At 40.8% G+C, this 15,663-nt stretch overlaps 1 protein-coding gene across 2 annotated transcripts in view; it reads right to left on the bottom strand.

Annotated features, from left to right (window-relative positions):
* RNF115 (ring finger protein 115) overlaps positions 1-15,605 on the bottom strand; it is a 67,762-nt gene extending 52,157 nt beyond the window's left edge. The window contains exon 1 of one of the 2 annotated variants that reach the window (XM_065905595.1): positions 15,345-15,605. In XM_065905595.1, the coding sequence (XP_065761667.1) occupies positions 15,345-15,446 (102 nt within the window). In that variant the 5' untranslated portion in view covers positions 15,447-15,605. The remainder of the gene's footprint in view (positions 1-15,344) is intronic. The other variant, XM_065905602.1, reaches the window with a different exon arrangement.
* Between the last annotated feature and the right edge of the window lie 58 nt (positions 15,606-15,663).

Here is a 15,663-nt window from a genome sequence, read left to right as displayed (position 1 = left end):
TTTACAATATTGTGTTGGTTTCTACCATACATCAACATGAATCAGCCATAGGTACACATATGTCCCCTCCCTCTCAAATCTCCCTCCCACCTCCTACCCCATCCCACCCCTCTAGGTTGTCACAGAGCACCTGATTTGAGCTTGGTGCATCATGCAACAAATTTTCACTATCTATTTTACATATGGTAAGCTATGTTCCACGCCACTCTCTCCATTCACCCCATCCACTTCTTTCCTCACTGTGTCCACAGTCTGTTCTTTATGTCTGCATCTCCAATGCTGCCCTGCGAATAGGCTCTTTGATTCCATATATAGGTGTTAATACACGTTATTTGTTTTTCTCTTTCTGACTTACTTTATTCTGTGTAACAGGCTCTAGGTTCATCCACCTCATTAGGACTGAATGTGTTCTTTTTCATGGCTGAGTAATATTCTATTGTGTATATGTACCACTACTTTTTTATTAATTCATCTGTCAATGGACATCTAGGTTGCCTCCATGTCCCAGCTATTGTAAATAGTGCTACAACGAAAGCTGAGGTACATGTGGCTCTTTCAGTTATGGTTTTCTCAGGGTATATGTCCAATGGTGGGATTATTGCATCATATGGCAATTCTACTCCTAGTTTTCTAAGCACTATCCATTATGTTCTCCATAGTGACAGTATCAATTTACATTCCTACCATGGAGTAAGTAAGGTCTTTAAAGGGTCATCTACACTGATCCTGAACTTTCAATGTTTAGAACTGTGATAAAAAGAAAATAATTTCAGAAGGTAGATATCATAATTGGGAAGACAGAAGAGAGACTTGAAACAAGAATCACACTGATTTAGAGTAGAGAAATGTACAAGTTCTCTCTTCGTGATCCCAGACATAGTTCTAAGAATCAGATCACTGAATCTGGAGAGTCCTGTGACTTCTTTACCTATAGAATACTGAGCTAATTCCAGACAATGCTCTTAAGTGCCTAACAGTTTCTGCTTTCTGAGTATTAAAGCCCTTAGCAGCCACACAAGTCTGGGCTACTCTGCTGGACAGCAAGCAAAGAGGAACTAAAGAACCTCTTGATGAGGGTGAAAGAAGAGAGTGAAAAGCCTGGCTTAAAACTCAACAGTCAAAAAAAGATCATCATGACATCCAGTCCCATCACTCCATGGCAAACAGAAGAGGAAAAAGTGGAAACAGTGACAGATTTTACTTTCTTCGGCTCCAAAATCACTCCAATCAATGACTGCAGCCAAGAAATTAAAAGATGCTAGCTCCTTGGAAGAAAAGCTATGACAAACCTAGACAGCATATTAAAAAGCAGAGACATTAACTTTGCCGACAAAAGTCTGTATAGTCAAAGTTATGGTTTTTTTCAGTAATCATATAAGGATATAAGAGTTGGACCATAAAGTTGAGTGCCAAAGGATTGATGCTTTTGAATTATGGTGCTGAAGAAAACTTTTGAGAGTCCCTTGGACAGCAAGGAGATCAAACCAGTCAATTCTAATGGAAATCAAACCCTGAATATTCATTGCAGGGACTGATGCTGAAGCTCCAATACTTTGGCCACCTGAAGCAAAGAGTTGACTCCCTGGAAAAGCCCCTGATGTGGAGAAAGATTGACAGCAGGAGAAGGGGGAAGATGAGATGATTGGATGGCATCATCAACTCAACAGACAAGTTCAGCAAACTCTGAGAGATAGTGAAGGACAGGGAAACCTGACATGCTGCAATCAACGGGGTCACAAAGAGTCAGACACGACTTAGCAATTAAACAACAACTCTGCTGGACAGAGAGGTCACACAGACAAGCACTGAGACCTCAGAGGAGGACTGGATTGTAAGAGGGAGAAACTACCTTGGAGGTCCATCCCAGTATGGCCTTCAGACGGCTCCCTCTAGTTTTGTGGACTACAAACATGTGAAAGATCTCAAGTGAGAACTGACCAGCTCAACTCTATAAATCCACAGGAACATGAAAGATAATACTGTTTCAAGTCACTAAAGTTTGGGGTGACTGTTTAGGCAGTAAGAGAAAACCAGAATATTGACCAAGGGATGAAGAGCTTTGAATCCTGGTCTTTCTTGAATTTAAAACCCCAGATTCTTTTCATTACACCTCACTGATTGACAATAATTACTCTTTTAAAGAAAGGAATAGGAACTATAATTTGCTGATGATTGAATGGAAAAGTTTATGTCAAGGCCAAATGAGGACTTGGGAGATTCAGCAACCTTCCAGCCCCCTCCTCTCCTTAACAGGAAAGCATTACCCTGATGAACACACATTCCAGGGTCTGAAACCTTCTATCTTACAAGATCAGAAATTAATCTAGCACCTAGAGAAGACCTGTCTCTTTAAGAGGAAGATTCACATAAAAACCAGAATGCCAATTTAATTTCAATGAAAAAGTGTTACTGAGTGGCTCATTTACTTTTACTATTCAGCACAGTCTTCCTCAATAAATAATTCTACCTGAACAGAGGAAAGACACATGAATAGAGGAGTTCTGGAATCAAGACCTGAATTCTAAACTCAAGTCTCTATTTATTAGTTGTATTATTATAAAGGTTAAGCTGTTTGCAAATTACCTAATTCAATGATTGCCACATTAGACATATAATATAGCTATTGTAGTTATTCCAGATTATAATCACCTGTTAAAAAAGCAGAGACTCGGAGCAGTAGGCAACTGAATATATAGCCTATGTCATCAGGCTAAGATAGCCTAATATATCCATTTCCACTATCAGCATAAAACCAGATTCTCAAAATCAATGATCTGTGTTTCTTCTCCCTCTGGGCAGGAAGAAAACAGCATATGTTTGCCTCTGACTCTTTTTTCTATTCTTTCACTGCTGATCTACAATTTCCACACCTTCCTCTCACAAGTACATTCTTTCTTCTGTTAGAATATAATACAATTACTTGGCTATATTTTCTTACTTACAATCACAGTTCAGTCCTGCCCTACACTGAGATTACAACCAGACTAGATTTTAAGTATTTATCTCTTGGGTCACTTCTAAAGATGGCTAACTTGGCATTTTAATTTTTCCTAATTTTTTTTCAGAAGTATGTTAAGTTCACTTTGGGGGAACATCCATGAATTAAGGAGAATTTATAAGAAGATCAAACAAGAACCAAACCTCGTCTCTGACTCTACACTCTTCCCACACCCAAGCCTTGATCTCAGTATATCATCCTGATATATCCAGATAACAGAGTTTTAAATTTTAAGCATAATAGGATTTGGAGGGGAGGGCAAAAGCAAGGATAAAAGTGAATTAAAGGCTCACTATAGGTCTGGCACTATGCATGTCTTCAAACTAAACTGCTTTCCTTCAGGGTCTGAATATTTACTATATACAACTCCAGTGAAGACACTCAGTAGCTTACACTTGAATGAACTACTTTGGATGATCCACTGCCAGTTTGATCTAAAAATATCCACAAGGAGAAGTATTTTTCACCATTAATAATCTGAATCAGGGACAACTCCCTAAGTACAGCTTAGGCCTGATGTTTACTCACTTAGAATAGTCCTAGAAGACACAAAGCACTCAGAATGTAAGTGAAAAGGGACTTTTGGGGTTTTTCTTTTTCTGTGTGTGGTTTTTAGGGGGAAAGGATGGTTTTAATGCATTATTTTATTTTCCTTCTTATATTTCATGGGCTAACATCACAAAATGTGAGGTCTTGGTAAAACAATAACCTACAAGCCAAGACTTATCTATATTAAATCCCATACTGTGAAATTTTTATACCCTTGAACCTTATACAAATTTATATCCAATGTTTATTCATAATATGAAATACAATATAAAAACTTACTATTTATTTTCTAATTCCACAGCTTTATTTTTCTATGTGTTCACAATCAAAGTCAGTTTTTTATTTTAGATAAAAGAAAAGCCTATTTTCTGTGTCATTTGACAGAATCCAAATCTAAGATCACAATATTAAGTCATTCATGTTCTATTGTTCATATTCTCCAGAGTATCACAAGGCAAATTACTGGGACTCCTAATTAGAAGGATTAGGAACAAACTGAAACACACCACAGTTCCTACCTAGGCTAGAACCCACCACACCATGAATTTCATGTCAACTTACATCTTTAACATCAACCACACTGCTTTTCTCCTAGAGAAAGTGAAAGTTGCTCAGTCTTGTCTGACTCTGCGACCCCATGTACTATATATAGTCTATGGAATTCTTCAGACCAGAATACTGGAGTAGATAGCCATTCCCTTCTCCAGGGGCTCTTCCCAACCCAGGACCAAACTCAGGTCTCCCGCATTGCAGGTGGATTCTTTGCCATCTGAGCCACCAGGAAAGCCCAAGAATACTGGAGTGGGTAGCCTATCCCTTCTCTAGTGGATCTTCTCAACCCAGGAACTGAAATGGGGTCTCCTGCACAGCAGGTAGATTCTTTACCAGCTGAACTACCAGGGAAGCCCTTAAGTTTTCCATAATCTCCTATGATTATTCTTTTACAATCCAGGTGACACTTTCTGACTTTTTAAAAGCATCAAGTGAACCCCAAAACAAAGTTAATAGATCTGAAATAGGCTGGGACTTGGGACCCTTTACTGGAGTGCTTGCACCTGGACAAACTAAGCAACTAAAAGCAAGAGTTTCAGAAAAACATCTGCTTTACTGATTACAACAAAGCCCCTGACTGTGTGAATCACAACAAACTGGAAAATTTTTCAAGAGATGGGAATACCAGACCACCTTACCTGTCTCCTGAGAAATCTATATACAGGTCAAGAAGCAACAGTAGAACTGGACATGGAACAACAGACTGGTTCCAAATTGGGAAAGAAGTATGTCAAGGCTGTATATTGTCACCCTGCTTATTTAACTTATATGCAGAAATCATCACGAGAAATATCAGCCTAGATGAAGCACAAGCTGGAATCAAGATTGCCGGGAGAAATATCAATAACCTCAGATATGCAGATAACACCACCCTTATGGCAGAAAGTGAAGAGGAACTGAAGAGCCTCTTGATGAAAGTGAAAGAGTGAAAAAGGTGGCTTAAAACTCAACATTCAAAAAACTATCATCATGCCATCACTTCATGGCAAATAGATGGGGAAACAACGGAAACAGTGAGAGACTTTATTTTTTTAAGGCTCCAAAATCACTGCAGATGGTGACTGCAGCCATGAAATCAAAAGATGCTTGCTCCTTGGAAGAAAAGTTATGACAAACCTAGACAGTGTATTAAAAAGCAAAGACATTACTTTGCTGACAAAGGTTTGTCTTGTCAAAACTATGGTTTTTCCAGCAGTCATGTATGGATGTGAGAGTTGGACTATAAAGAAAGCTGAGCACCAAAGAATTGATGCTTTTGAACTGTGGGGTTGGCAAAGACTCTTGAGAGTCCCTTGGACTGCAAGGAGATCCAACCAGTCAATCCTAAAGAAAATCAGTCCTGAATATTCATTGGAAGGACTGATGCTGAAGCTCCACTACTTTGGCCACCTAATGCAAACAACTGACTCATTGGAAAAGAGCATGATGCTGGGAAAGATTGAAGGCAGGAGGAGAAGGGGACAACAGAGGATGAGATGGTTGGATGGCACCACCAACTCGATGGACATGAGTTTGAGCAAGTTCTGGGAGTTGGTGTGGACAGGAAGGCCTGGGGTGCCACAGTCCATGGGGTCACAAAGAGTCAGACACAACTAAGCGACTGAACTGAATTGAATAGTAACTGCATATATGTGCAGTTGGGGAAATTATGAACAGTAAGATACAAAAAGGCCACAAACTTACTGACTTTTCGGAGATGTAGGCAGTGTTGGGAACAAAAAGCACATGGTACCTGCACACAGCATCACCTGAGGTGGGCAGACCACCTAAACTATGTTTCCTGCCCAACCCACCCGTCCACCCCTACCCTTACCTCATTTAAGGAACCACTAGCTCACCTCACCTCAGAAAATGAGCAAGAGCACCTGTTTCTTACTTGAAGCACAAGTCCCAATAAAGACTTGCCTGAACTTCTCATCTGGCCTCTCATCAATATGAGTACACAGACCCAGGTCGGTAACAGAACTTCTGGGTTCTATTTCCAGTTCCACCAGTTCACGGTCTTTGGGAAGACCTGTTTCTCCATCTGTAAAACTAGAACACAGTTTGTTCTAGACAACAATGTTGTCTTCATTTACTTGTCTCCTCTAACTCTCCTTCAGGAAAACAGGAAGTCGCATTCAATTTTTATTTTGAGGTTAAATAATACTGAAGATTTGGGGGCTTCCCAGGTGGCTCAGTGGTAAAGAATCCACCTGCCAAGCAGGAGATGCCAGTTTTATCCCTGGGCTGGGAAGATCCCCTCAAGAAGGAAATGGCAACCACTCCAGTGTTCTGGCCTCAGAAATCCCACGGACAGAGAAGCCTTACTGGCTACAGTCCATGGGGCTGTGAAAGAGGAGCACACAACCTAGCAACTGAACAACCACCACACTTAAGATTAGGATATTCACAGAAGTTTGTTTTATATGTCTTTACTTCAATAAGTGGAATTTTATTACTAGAACATAAACTTTGTACATGATTTCAGTGACTTTTAATCCCAGGTTATTTTTCTTTCCCCACCAAGTATGCTTTTCTTTCTGCACAATGCTTAGAATGTAGAGCTTAGAATATAATTGCTGAATGAATGAAGGTTGTCAGTTTAAGTAAGAAGAGTCTATCAGCCTAAACTGAACACAGGAAGACAAACTTTTCCCTCAGACTATGACGGCACACAACAGAACTACGGGCAAACTTTTAGGATCACTTACCATTTTATATCTATGCCACTGAGTTGTTCCCCTTCTTGCTGCTTTTACTGTAAGCAAGCTAAGAACACTATAACTAAACCCTTTCTGGCTCTACTGTATTAACTTTATCTCTGATAATTCTTGTGATTTAGTCAATTTATTTTTTCCTTAGAAAATCTGGCTTCTTGACCATCTGATCAAATTATATCAAATGACACTTTGTCTCCTGACCTGATTTTCTGCCTTGTTACACAATGAACCACAGAAAGTTGGTTGACTATATATTCCTGTTTGGAATCCCTGATAATGTCAAACTTGCAGGTCTGGAATGAAGGAACAAAATGATGAAGGTTGTGAATGTTACTATTCTTAGGGAATAAAGGCAGTTCTAATGGCCTAGAACTCAATCACAGCTCTCCAAACATTTAAATTGTATAGGTATCTTTGTATAACACTAAAAAACTGTGGCCTGATGGTAGACTTTTGTTTCTGTAAACTGGTTTTCTTCCTGAATAACAGCCAGGGGGGCAATCACTTAATACTTAAGTTCAGAGAACTAATTCACACTCAGTAACAGATTTCTTCTTTTATGGCACGAGTGTTGCAAGATGAGAAAGACCAATGTTACATTGCTAACCTTATTAAAAACCTTGGGAACTCTGAATTTGCTCATCAAATACAGATTGTATGCTAAAACAGAATGCTAGTAAAGAACAGTTCTCAAATCTTTCTAAGAGACTGTTCCAGGGTTAAAATCTTCAGTTTGGCCCAAATAAAAATTTCCATTTCAAAAACAAACAAAAAAGAACCAAAATGCTAGTATATTATTAAAAGAAGTCTCCCTAACTGAATTAGCACCTACACTTGGCACAGAATAATAATAAGCCAATAATTTTAGTGATTAGTAAAATAAGGTTGAAAAATTTAGAGAATTAAACACTTTCATTATTCTTATTTGTGAATATTACTTCCAAACACTTTTTAATCATAAATACGCAAATTAAAAACAGCAGTAAAAGCTAATTTGCTGAATTTACCTATTACATGTTATTAAACAAAAAGTAAATGTACCATTATAGTTTTCACACTATATCAGCAATCAAAATAACAGTAGTTTAGGTTCAGATCTGCACAGCATCAAAGTGAGTGGCAAGTAGGTGAATATAGGATACCTTGCCTACTTCCTGTGATACTTGTTGAACTCATCAAGGAAAGAGATCAGTACCTTAACAGATTTTCAAGGAAAACAAAACTAACTGGCCTGTTTTGGGGAAAGAGGCTGGGCAATCTATTTAACATACAAGAAAAGTGTGCCTGGTTTAAAATCACCAGTCACTTCTATTTATTATACACGTATCTGTATACCTCTAAGGAACTCTGAAATAACAACTTAAAAAAAAAAAAGGCTTCAAAAAAATCTTTCAGGATCTAACCTAAACTTTTTTATGTGAAACTGTAAGAACCACCTAAAATGTTTCTACTATAGTAAAGGCCTTATTTCTCTACACAACCTTTCAATCAAAGGTTACATAGCTCCATTTCTCTGAAGGCCCACTCAAGCTTTCAATGGGCACACCTCAGTATTATTTTACAGTGGGATACACCAAGACAAACTGAGAGGGTCAGATGACTCAACTTCAATCCTATGAATAAACAGTATTAAAACAAGGCTTGATAACTTCAATTCATCAACTCGAACCAAGAATTTGGGGAAACTAAAAGTTTAAGCACAAAATCTCCTAAGCTCATGAAAACTCTCAAGAACATTAAGAGAAACAGAGAAAGTAATGCTTAATTAATGTAAAGATGAGCTATAGAAAAACTAAAAGTTAGACTTGGTGTCTGCTTTTTACTTAGTTTTCAAACTGGAATTTCCAGATGTCTTACTAAGTTACATGCTGTGTTACTACTTCAATTAATTTCCAACTGACAAAAAATCTGCATACTTTTAGAAGTTGCCCCACAGTGTGTAACTTGAGAGGCGTGATCCAATTCCTCTGGTCTCAGTAACCACAAGGACAGAAAGTGACCCCAAGCGATACTGCTATAATAGAATGCCACTTAACTACCTTCTAAACAATCCCTCCCATTAGGGCTTTAGTTAAAATTATCTCAATTTTATCTCACAGAAAACTCTCAATAGGATTCCAAAATTAGAAATCAAAGCTACCCCAGGACAAAACCTTCAGCATCAGTGACACAAGACAATGACTATCCTTTTATTCTTCTACACCTGGGTTCTTGAACCACAGTGCTCTGGACATTTTGGGCCCAATAACTTTTTGTTGTTGGGGCTGTCCTGGTCATTGAAGCAGGTTTAGCAGCATCCCTAGCCTCTATCCACCAGGGGCCAACAACCCTGCCTTTCCCATAGCTGCGACAACCACCCTGCTGTAGAAAAAGGTCTACAGACATTGCCAAATTTCCTCCTAAAAAGTAAAACTTCCCCCAGTTGAGAACCACTACTCTACATTATCTCCTTTATTAATCAACATTAAGCTCTGGAGAGATGAAAAGAAGTCAGCATTCACAGGCTTATTCTCAGACCCTTCTAATTTGACTAGAGAGAATAAGAAACAATCCACATGGGTTTTTCCTCTTCGGATATGATGGCTGTCTGAGAGACCTCAGCATCCTCTCCCTTAATGTAAGCAAAGGTCATAAAAAGCCAAGTAAACATAAAGAAACAAAAAGTATTAGCAACCAAAAAGTGTTACTTCCCCTTAAAAATATAAGGAATTTCACCTGTGGTGAGTTTAAGGTTTTTGTTCTTCCTCATACTGAAAAAAATCCCAAGATTTCCCCAAGATATACATAAAAGTCAATGTATCGTATGACAAAACCCACTGAAAAATAAAAAAATAAAGTCAATTTATCAGCAGAATCTCAATACCAGAACTAGCCTTCTACCCATAAGAACATGCATATCTTTCTTCTAGCTCCTTGCAGGGAATATAATTACTGACACTGTTACATACAAACTTCACATGATAGTGGTGGCATTTTGTTCCACCGAAGCCTTTTAGGTAAAGATCTCATACCATTAACAACCACTACTTTTTAAAAATAACTATTGGGTATTCAACTCAAGGGCTTGCTTCCTGACGGCTCAGTTTGGTGGTTCAGCAGTAAAGACTGTCTGCCAATGCAGAAGCTTCAGGTTCAATCCCTGGGTCGGGAAGATCCCCTCAAGAAGGAAAAACCCACGTCAGTATTCTTGTCTGGGAAATCCCATGGACAGAGGAGCCTGGCGGGCTATAGTCCATGGGGTCGCAAAAGAGTCAGACACAACTTACCAGCTCTACAACAATTCAACTCAGAATATTTCAAGAGACATTTAATAAGCAACTGCTATAAAGCACAGAAAGATGCTAGATTATCAAGCAGACTTTTTAGATGGTAAGTCACCAATAGCAGAATTTAAGAAATCTAAATAATTAAAACCTCTAAAATCCAGTTCAAATCACTAATTCCTTCCTTCAGTTCAACAAAACTACTAATATTACTTAAGACACCATTCTAGGATCTTCCTAAGAGTCATGCACTTTTAAAACTCTAGGTCAGACTTCCCTGGTGGTACAGTAGATAGAAATTTGCCTGCCAAGGAAGGGGACAGAGGTTAGATCCCTGGTCCAAGAAGATTCTATGTCACGGGGCAACAAAAGTCTGTTCGCCACAACTACTGAGCCCCTGGCTCACAACTACCAGGCCCATATGCCTAGAGCCTGTGCTCTGCAACAAGCCACTACAACGAGATGCCCACGCATCTCAAAGAGTAGGCCCCGCTCACCGCAACTAGAGAATGCCCACACACAGCAACAAAGACCATTGCAATCAAAAATAAATAAGTAAATTTTAAAAAAATAAAAAACAAGGACAGGGAGCTTAGAGTTTTAAGAATCACAAAGTCTTTAAGAAGTCTACTTTCTAGCTTCTCTTATGGGGTGGTTATAAAGTTTTCCTGTATTAGAGTCATTACAAGTATAGCACAATAACAATGATTTGTATTGTTGTTTAGTCGCTAAGTCGTGTCCGACTCTTGCAATCCCATGGACTGTAACCTGCCAGGCTCCTCTGTTCATGGGATTCTCCAGGCAAGAATACTGGAGTGGGCTGCCATTTTATTCTCCAGGAGATCTTCCTGACCCAGGAAACAAACCTGGGTCTCCTGCATTGCAGGCAGATTCTTTACCAACTGAGCTACAAGGGATTTGTGTAGCACCTGGAAAAGAAACAAACTAGGTAATATTACTTATTGATAAGGACGACATTTTATTAGTCCAAAGGTGATATAATAAAGAGATGGAAGAGGGAGAGAAGTTGGCTACTTTCTTCAGGCAAAGCCTCAGAGGTGAGTAATAAACTTGCAGTCCTTAAGGAGACTGGTCTCCTCTCTGAGTCTAGATACTCTGATCTCCATAAAACACTTAAGAACCACCCTAGTTTCATCAATACTAAAAGTTGTTTACTCTGCATGATTTATCTCACCTGTTCAATGACTCTACAGAATTTAATCTCATAAGGTAATATTCCCTGACCTTGATTTTAAAAGGGGAGAGGATAGTATGGAGTGTAGTTGCATGACACAGTCCTCTGTGGCACCACCCAGTCATCCCTGAGGGGCGTCTCTCAGTGTTGCATACTTAACTCTATCAGTCTTGGCTTCACAGTGTCTCTCAATGGATAAACAGGTGAGGCAGAAGCTTCTGCTACATTCTGAAAATAACTTTAAGTTACTTAAGTATTTCCTCTGTCATCTGATGATCAAAAATATACAATACCAATTTACCCAATGATACTTAATATAAACTTGAAATACTAGGGCTTCAGACCATATAATCAAAATCTATTTTAAAATCCAAGTTTAGAGGAGGACTCACCCTCTCCCTCCCTAACTCATCTGGGGCCGGCAAAGAAGACAGCTGTAAGGTCCGATTCACCCAATGCCAATCAGAGGAAAAATGGCAAGAGGAGGCAGACCTGAATGAAGGATAGAGCGCATGCATTGCTCTGCTTTTGCCTAAGCGCCAACCATGCTGGCCACTTGGAATATGCTGACCTATCTTTGTCCACTTGTCTTGATTCTTCTAGGCTGGAATGCCTCCAAGAAACCTTCCCTGACTCGGACCCCAGCCTAAGGGATCTGCCTCTCCTTTCCTCTTAAGCTATCAGTGGCTTCCTGGATGCACTTGTTTATAGGCCTCTGGACCTTTCTCTGTTCACTCTCAGCTTGATGACAAGTAGGGTCCTGTGGGGCTCCTACACATGGAGGCTGTTTTGTGCCCAATTTCTTATAGGGAAGACTCCAGCTTCCATGACCTTCTCTTGAGTTCCACAGGGCAAAACAATTGCTAATCAAAGGAGGAGCAGCCAATGAACCACCTGAAGCAAGATTAAGGGACCAAAGAGGCTCATCAAGATTAGGAAACCTGAACACCTACCACCTAAGACCCTGCACACAACCCCACCCTCTTGAAACCTTGCAGAAGAGTGCAAGACTGTTACTGCCTTGATCCTTATCATATACCCCTGCCTAACTATATAACGGAGAAGGCAATGGCAACCCACTCCAGTATTCTTGCCTGGAAAATCCCAGGGACGGAGGAGCCTGGTAGGCTGCCGTCTATGGGGTTGCACAGAGTCAGACACGACTGAAGCGACTTAGCAACAGCAGCAGCAACTACATAACCTCTCCCTACTCACCAGGGAAAAAGCTGGCTTGAAACTCAAAATTCAAAAAACGAAGATCAAGGCATCCAGTCCCATCATTTCATGGCAAACAGATGGGGAAACAATGGAAACAGTGACAGCCTTTATTTTCTTGGGCTCCAAAATCACTGCAGATGGTGACTTCAGCCATGAAATTAAAAGACGGTTGCTCCTTGGAAGAAAAGCTGTGACAGAAGAAAGACTTCTGTCTTTCATAGGGAAGAAAAACATAGCGTATTAAAAAGCAGAGAAATCACTTTGCCGACAAAGGTCCATATAATTAAAGCTACGGCTTTTCCAGTAGTCATGTACGAATGTGAGAGTTGGACCATAAAGAAGGCTAAGAGAGGGAAGAACTGATGCTTTCAAACTGTGGTGCTAGAGAAGACTCTTAAGAATCCCCTGGACAGCAAGAACAAACCAGTCAATCATAAAGGAAATCAACCCTGAATAACCTTGGAAGGACTGATGCTGAAACTGACACTCCAATACTTTGGCTACCTGATGAGAACAGCCAACTCACTGGAAAAGACCCTGATGCTAGAAAAAACTGAGGGCAAGACGAGAAGGGGGCAACAGAGGATGAGATGGTAGGATGGCATCACTGACTCAACGGACCTGAATTTGAGCAAACTCTGGGACATGGTGAAGGACAGGGAAGCCTGGAGTGCTGCAGTCAACACGGTCTTAGTTAGTGACTAAGTTAGTGACTTAGTTAGTGACTTAGTGACTGAATAACAACTCACCAGGGAGGAGGGCACAGTTCTTGAGGCACTAGCCTACTATCCCCCTTTGCCTGGTAAAGTAATAAGGCCACTCTTTCCTTCTCCAAAAAATTTAATTAATTAATTTAAAAATAAAATCCAAGTTTAATATTCACTAAATTTTACTAAAACTATTTTCACTGTAAACAGGGAAACATTTTTAATAAAAAAGAAAATTCCTGAATCATTATTCACTTCTAAAATGAAGACTTTTTTGAAACCTAACAACAATATCACTGAATAATATTTTCATTCTAAAATCTCAAAAAAACTGAGTAGTCACTGCCCTTTTGTGAAGAATACTTATAACAGAGAAATCTCCATTTGTAAGGGTTTGTCCCTCTTTGCACCAGAAACAGAAGGATAGTGAAACCTCAATTCTTATCACTGGAGAAGTCCTGACTTAAATCTGCAATCATGCTTGTTCACTGTGTTTTGCATGATAATCTGCCAAAACTGGTTTCCCCTCTTCCCCAAAGTATTCTGTTTCTAGCTGAAGATGTTATTTAACATGATGGCTTTATAGTCATTTCAGGAAGAGATTCAGTTTTCCTTGGCATCTCCCCTGTATATAGGAGGTATACATGTTATTAAACTTTTTTCTCCAGGAAAAAATAAAAAATAAAATTCCCTCATGATTTCCCCCTCATTTCTTAGTACCTCCTTTCTAAAAGAAATTTGTCTTCTTATCTGAGAGGATCCAAATCAAAAACACACAAAGTTGAGATAGATAGATCAAGATTAGCAGTAAGGAGCAGCATGGCCAAAAGCAGACAGACACAAACACAGCCAAAAAGCAGCAAGTAAAACTAAAACAGCATGGAGATGAAACCATGACTACAAAATTGGGGGTGGGGCAAATAGTGAAGAAAGAAAATGCTCTAAGAGCCTGAAAAAGCACAACCTTTAGGCAAAAAGGCTCTACCTTTAGGCACTTTCTCCCTGGCCTCCATTGGTGTTTCTAAGAAATAAGATATACAGACACACTTTAGTAGGCTTTCTTACAGATTTTATCAGAGATGCTGTAAACACCAAGGGAAGTTGTTAGGCACCCTGACTTAAGGCTGAACACAGATACTTCTAAGGAGAAAAACAACCATAACTAGCTAAAGATGGTTGGCCAAAGGCAGGATTAACATTCATCCTGGTGGGTCTATAGCCCAAGCCAAAAAAGCCTGTGTGGTTTTGGTGTTGTAGCTGGCGAGCTTGCTGCAGAAGCACTTTTTTTCACAGCCATAGCACTACCTCTCTAGGGACTAACAAAATCTGGCAGAGTAGTGAAAACCAATTTTACATTAGATGATGCAGTCCCCAGCATTCTGTCCTAGATCTTTTTTATTAAGCGAAGAGAGAACCAGAGGAGGAAGGGTGAGTAAGGCAGGTGGTGCGAAAGACACTGGCAGCATGACAATCAAAATAAGCAAGTTGAAACAATATGTTCTGCCTTCTTCCTAAAGCCATTTCCTTCAATAGTGATAGGGAGCGCAGGCAGTCTGCAAGTCATTAGCACACTGCTGTTTTCACTTTCAGAAGAACACTGGAAACCCCTGAAGAGCAAAATCCCCCTCTCCATCCCAGTTACCTTCCAACCCTCTCTTTCTCTCCGCGTTTTCTCGCTTCCTTTCCTAGGGACGACCGAATAAGGACAATTCTCAGGAATCCGCTATTTTGCTTTAATGAGGAGGGGGAAGGGGGAGGGTCTGGTAAAAAGTGGCAAAGGAATAAAGGTGAGAGGCAACAGCGGAAAGAATATCGAATTGCAGGAAAAGAGAGGTCATCATGGGAAGGAGACAAGGTGAAGAAGAGTGCATGAAAACAGGGGACATGTCAGAAGAGAACTTGCTAAAGGCGGCCAAAAAAATTAAAAATGGAGCGCGGGAGGGGGGAGGGAGGAGCTGGTCAAGAGGGGAGAGAAAGTGAGGGGCAGGTGGAACATCCGAGCGAGAGTTGCGGAGCCTGGGCCGAGACGCCCGGGCAGCAGGGTACTGGAGAGACCGATGTCAGGTGAATCGGGGTTGTATGGGAAGCTTAACCCCCAATCCAGGACATCGGGGAGAGAAATCCGGGCCGATGCCCGAGGCAGAGAAACCGGGCTCTTACCGGTAGTTTGGGGCTGACCTCGCCCTTGCAAAAGTGGCAGAAAAACCGGTGCGCGGCAACCGCAGAGCCCGCGCCGGCCCCGGCCGCCGAAGCCTCCGCCATTTTTCTCTTTCGCCACGGCTGTCCGAGAGGGCAGCCGGCCGGTCTTTCGCCAGGCCGCTACCTCCCGGCTGCTGTCGCCTCCCCGGCCGCCGCCGCCGCTTCCTCAGTGCTGCCAGCCTCTCCAGAGCCCGCGTGAGTCACGTGAGTCCGCCCAGCCCACAGAGGCGGCGGCGCGGCTGCTGACCCCGCGGCCCGCCTCCCAGAATCAAGGAGGCGC

The sequence above is a fragment of the Muntiacus reevesi genome, chromosome 1 (assembly GCF_963930625.1).
Source record: "Muntiacus reevesi chromosome 1, mMunRee1.1, whole genome shotgun sequence".
NCBI classification, from domain to species: Eukaryota; Metazoa; Chordata; class Mammalia; order Artiodactyla; family Cervidae; genus Muntiacus; species Muntiacus reevesi.
This window is presented reverse-complemented; position numbering and strand designations above follow the sequence as displayed.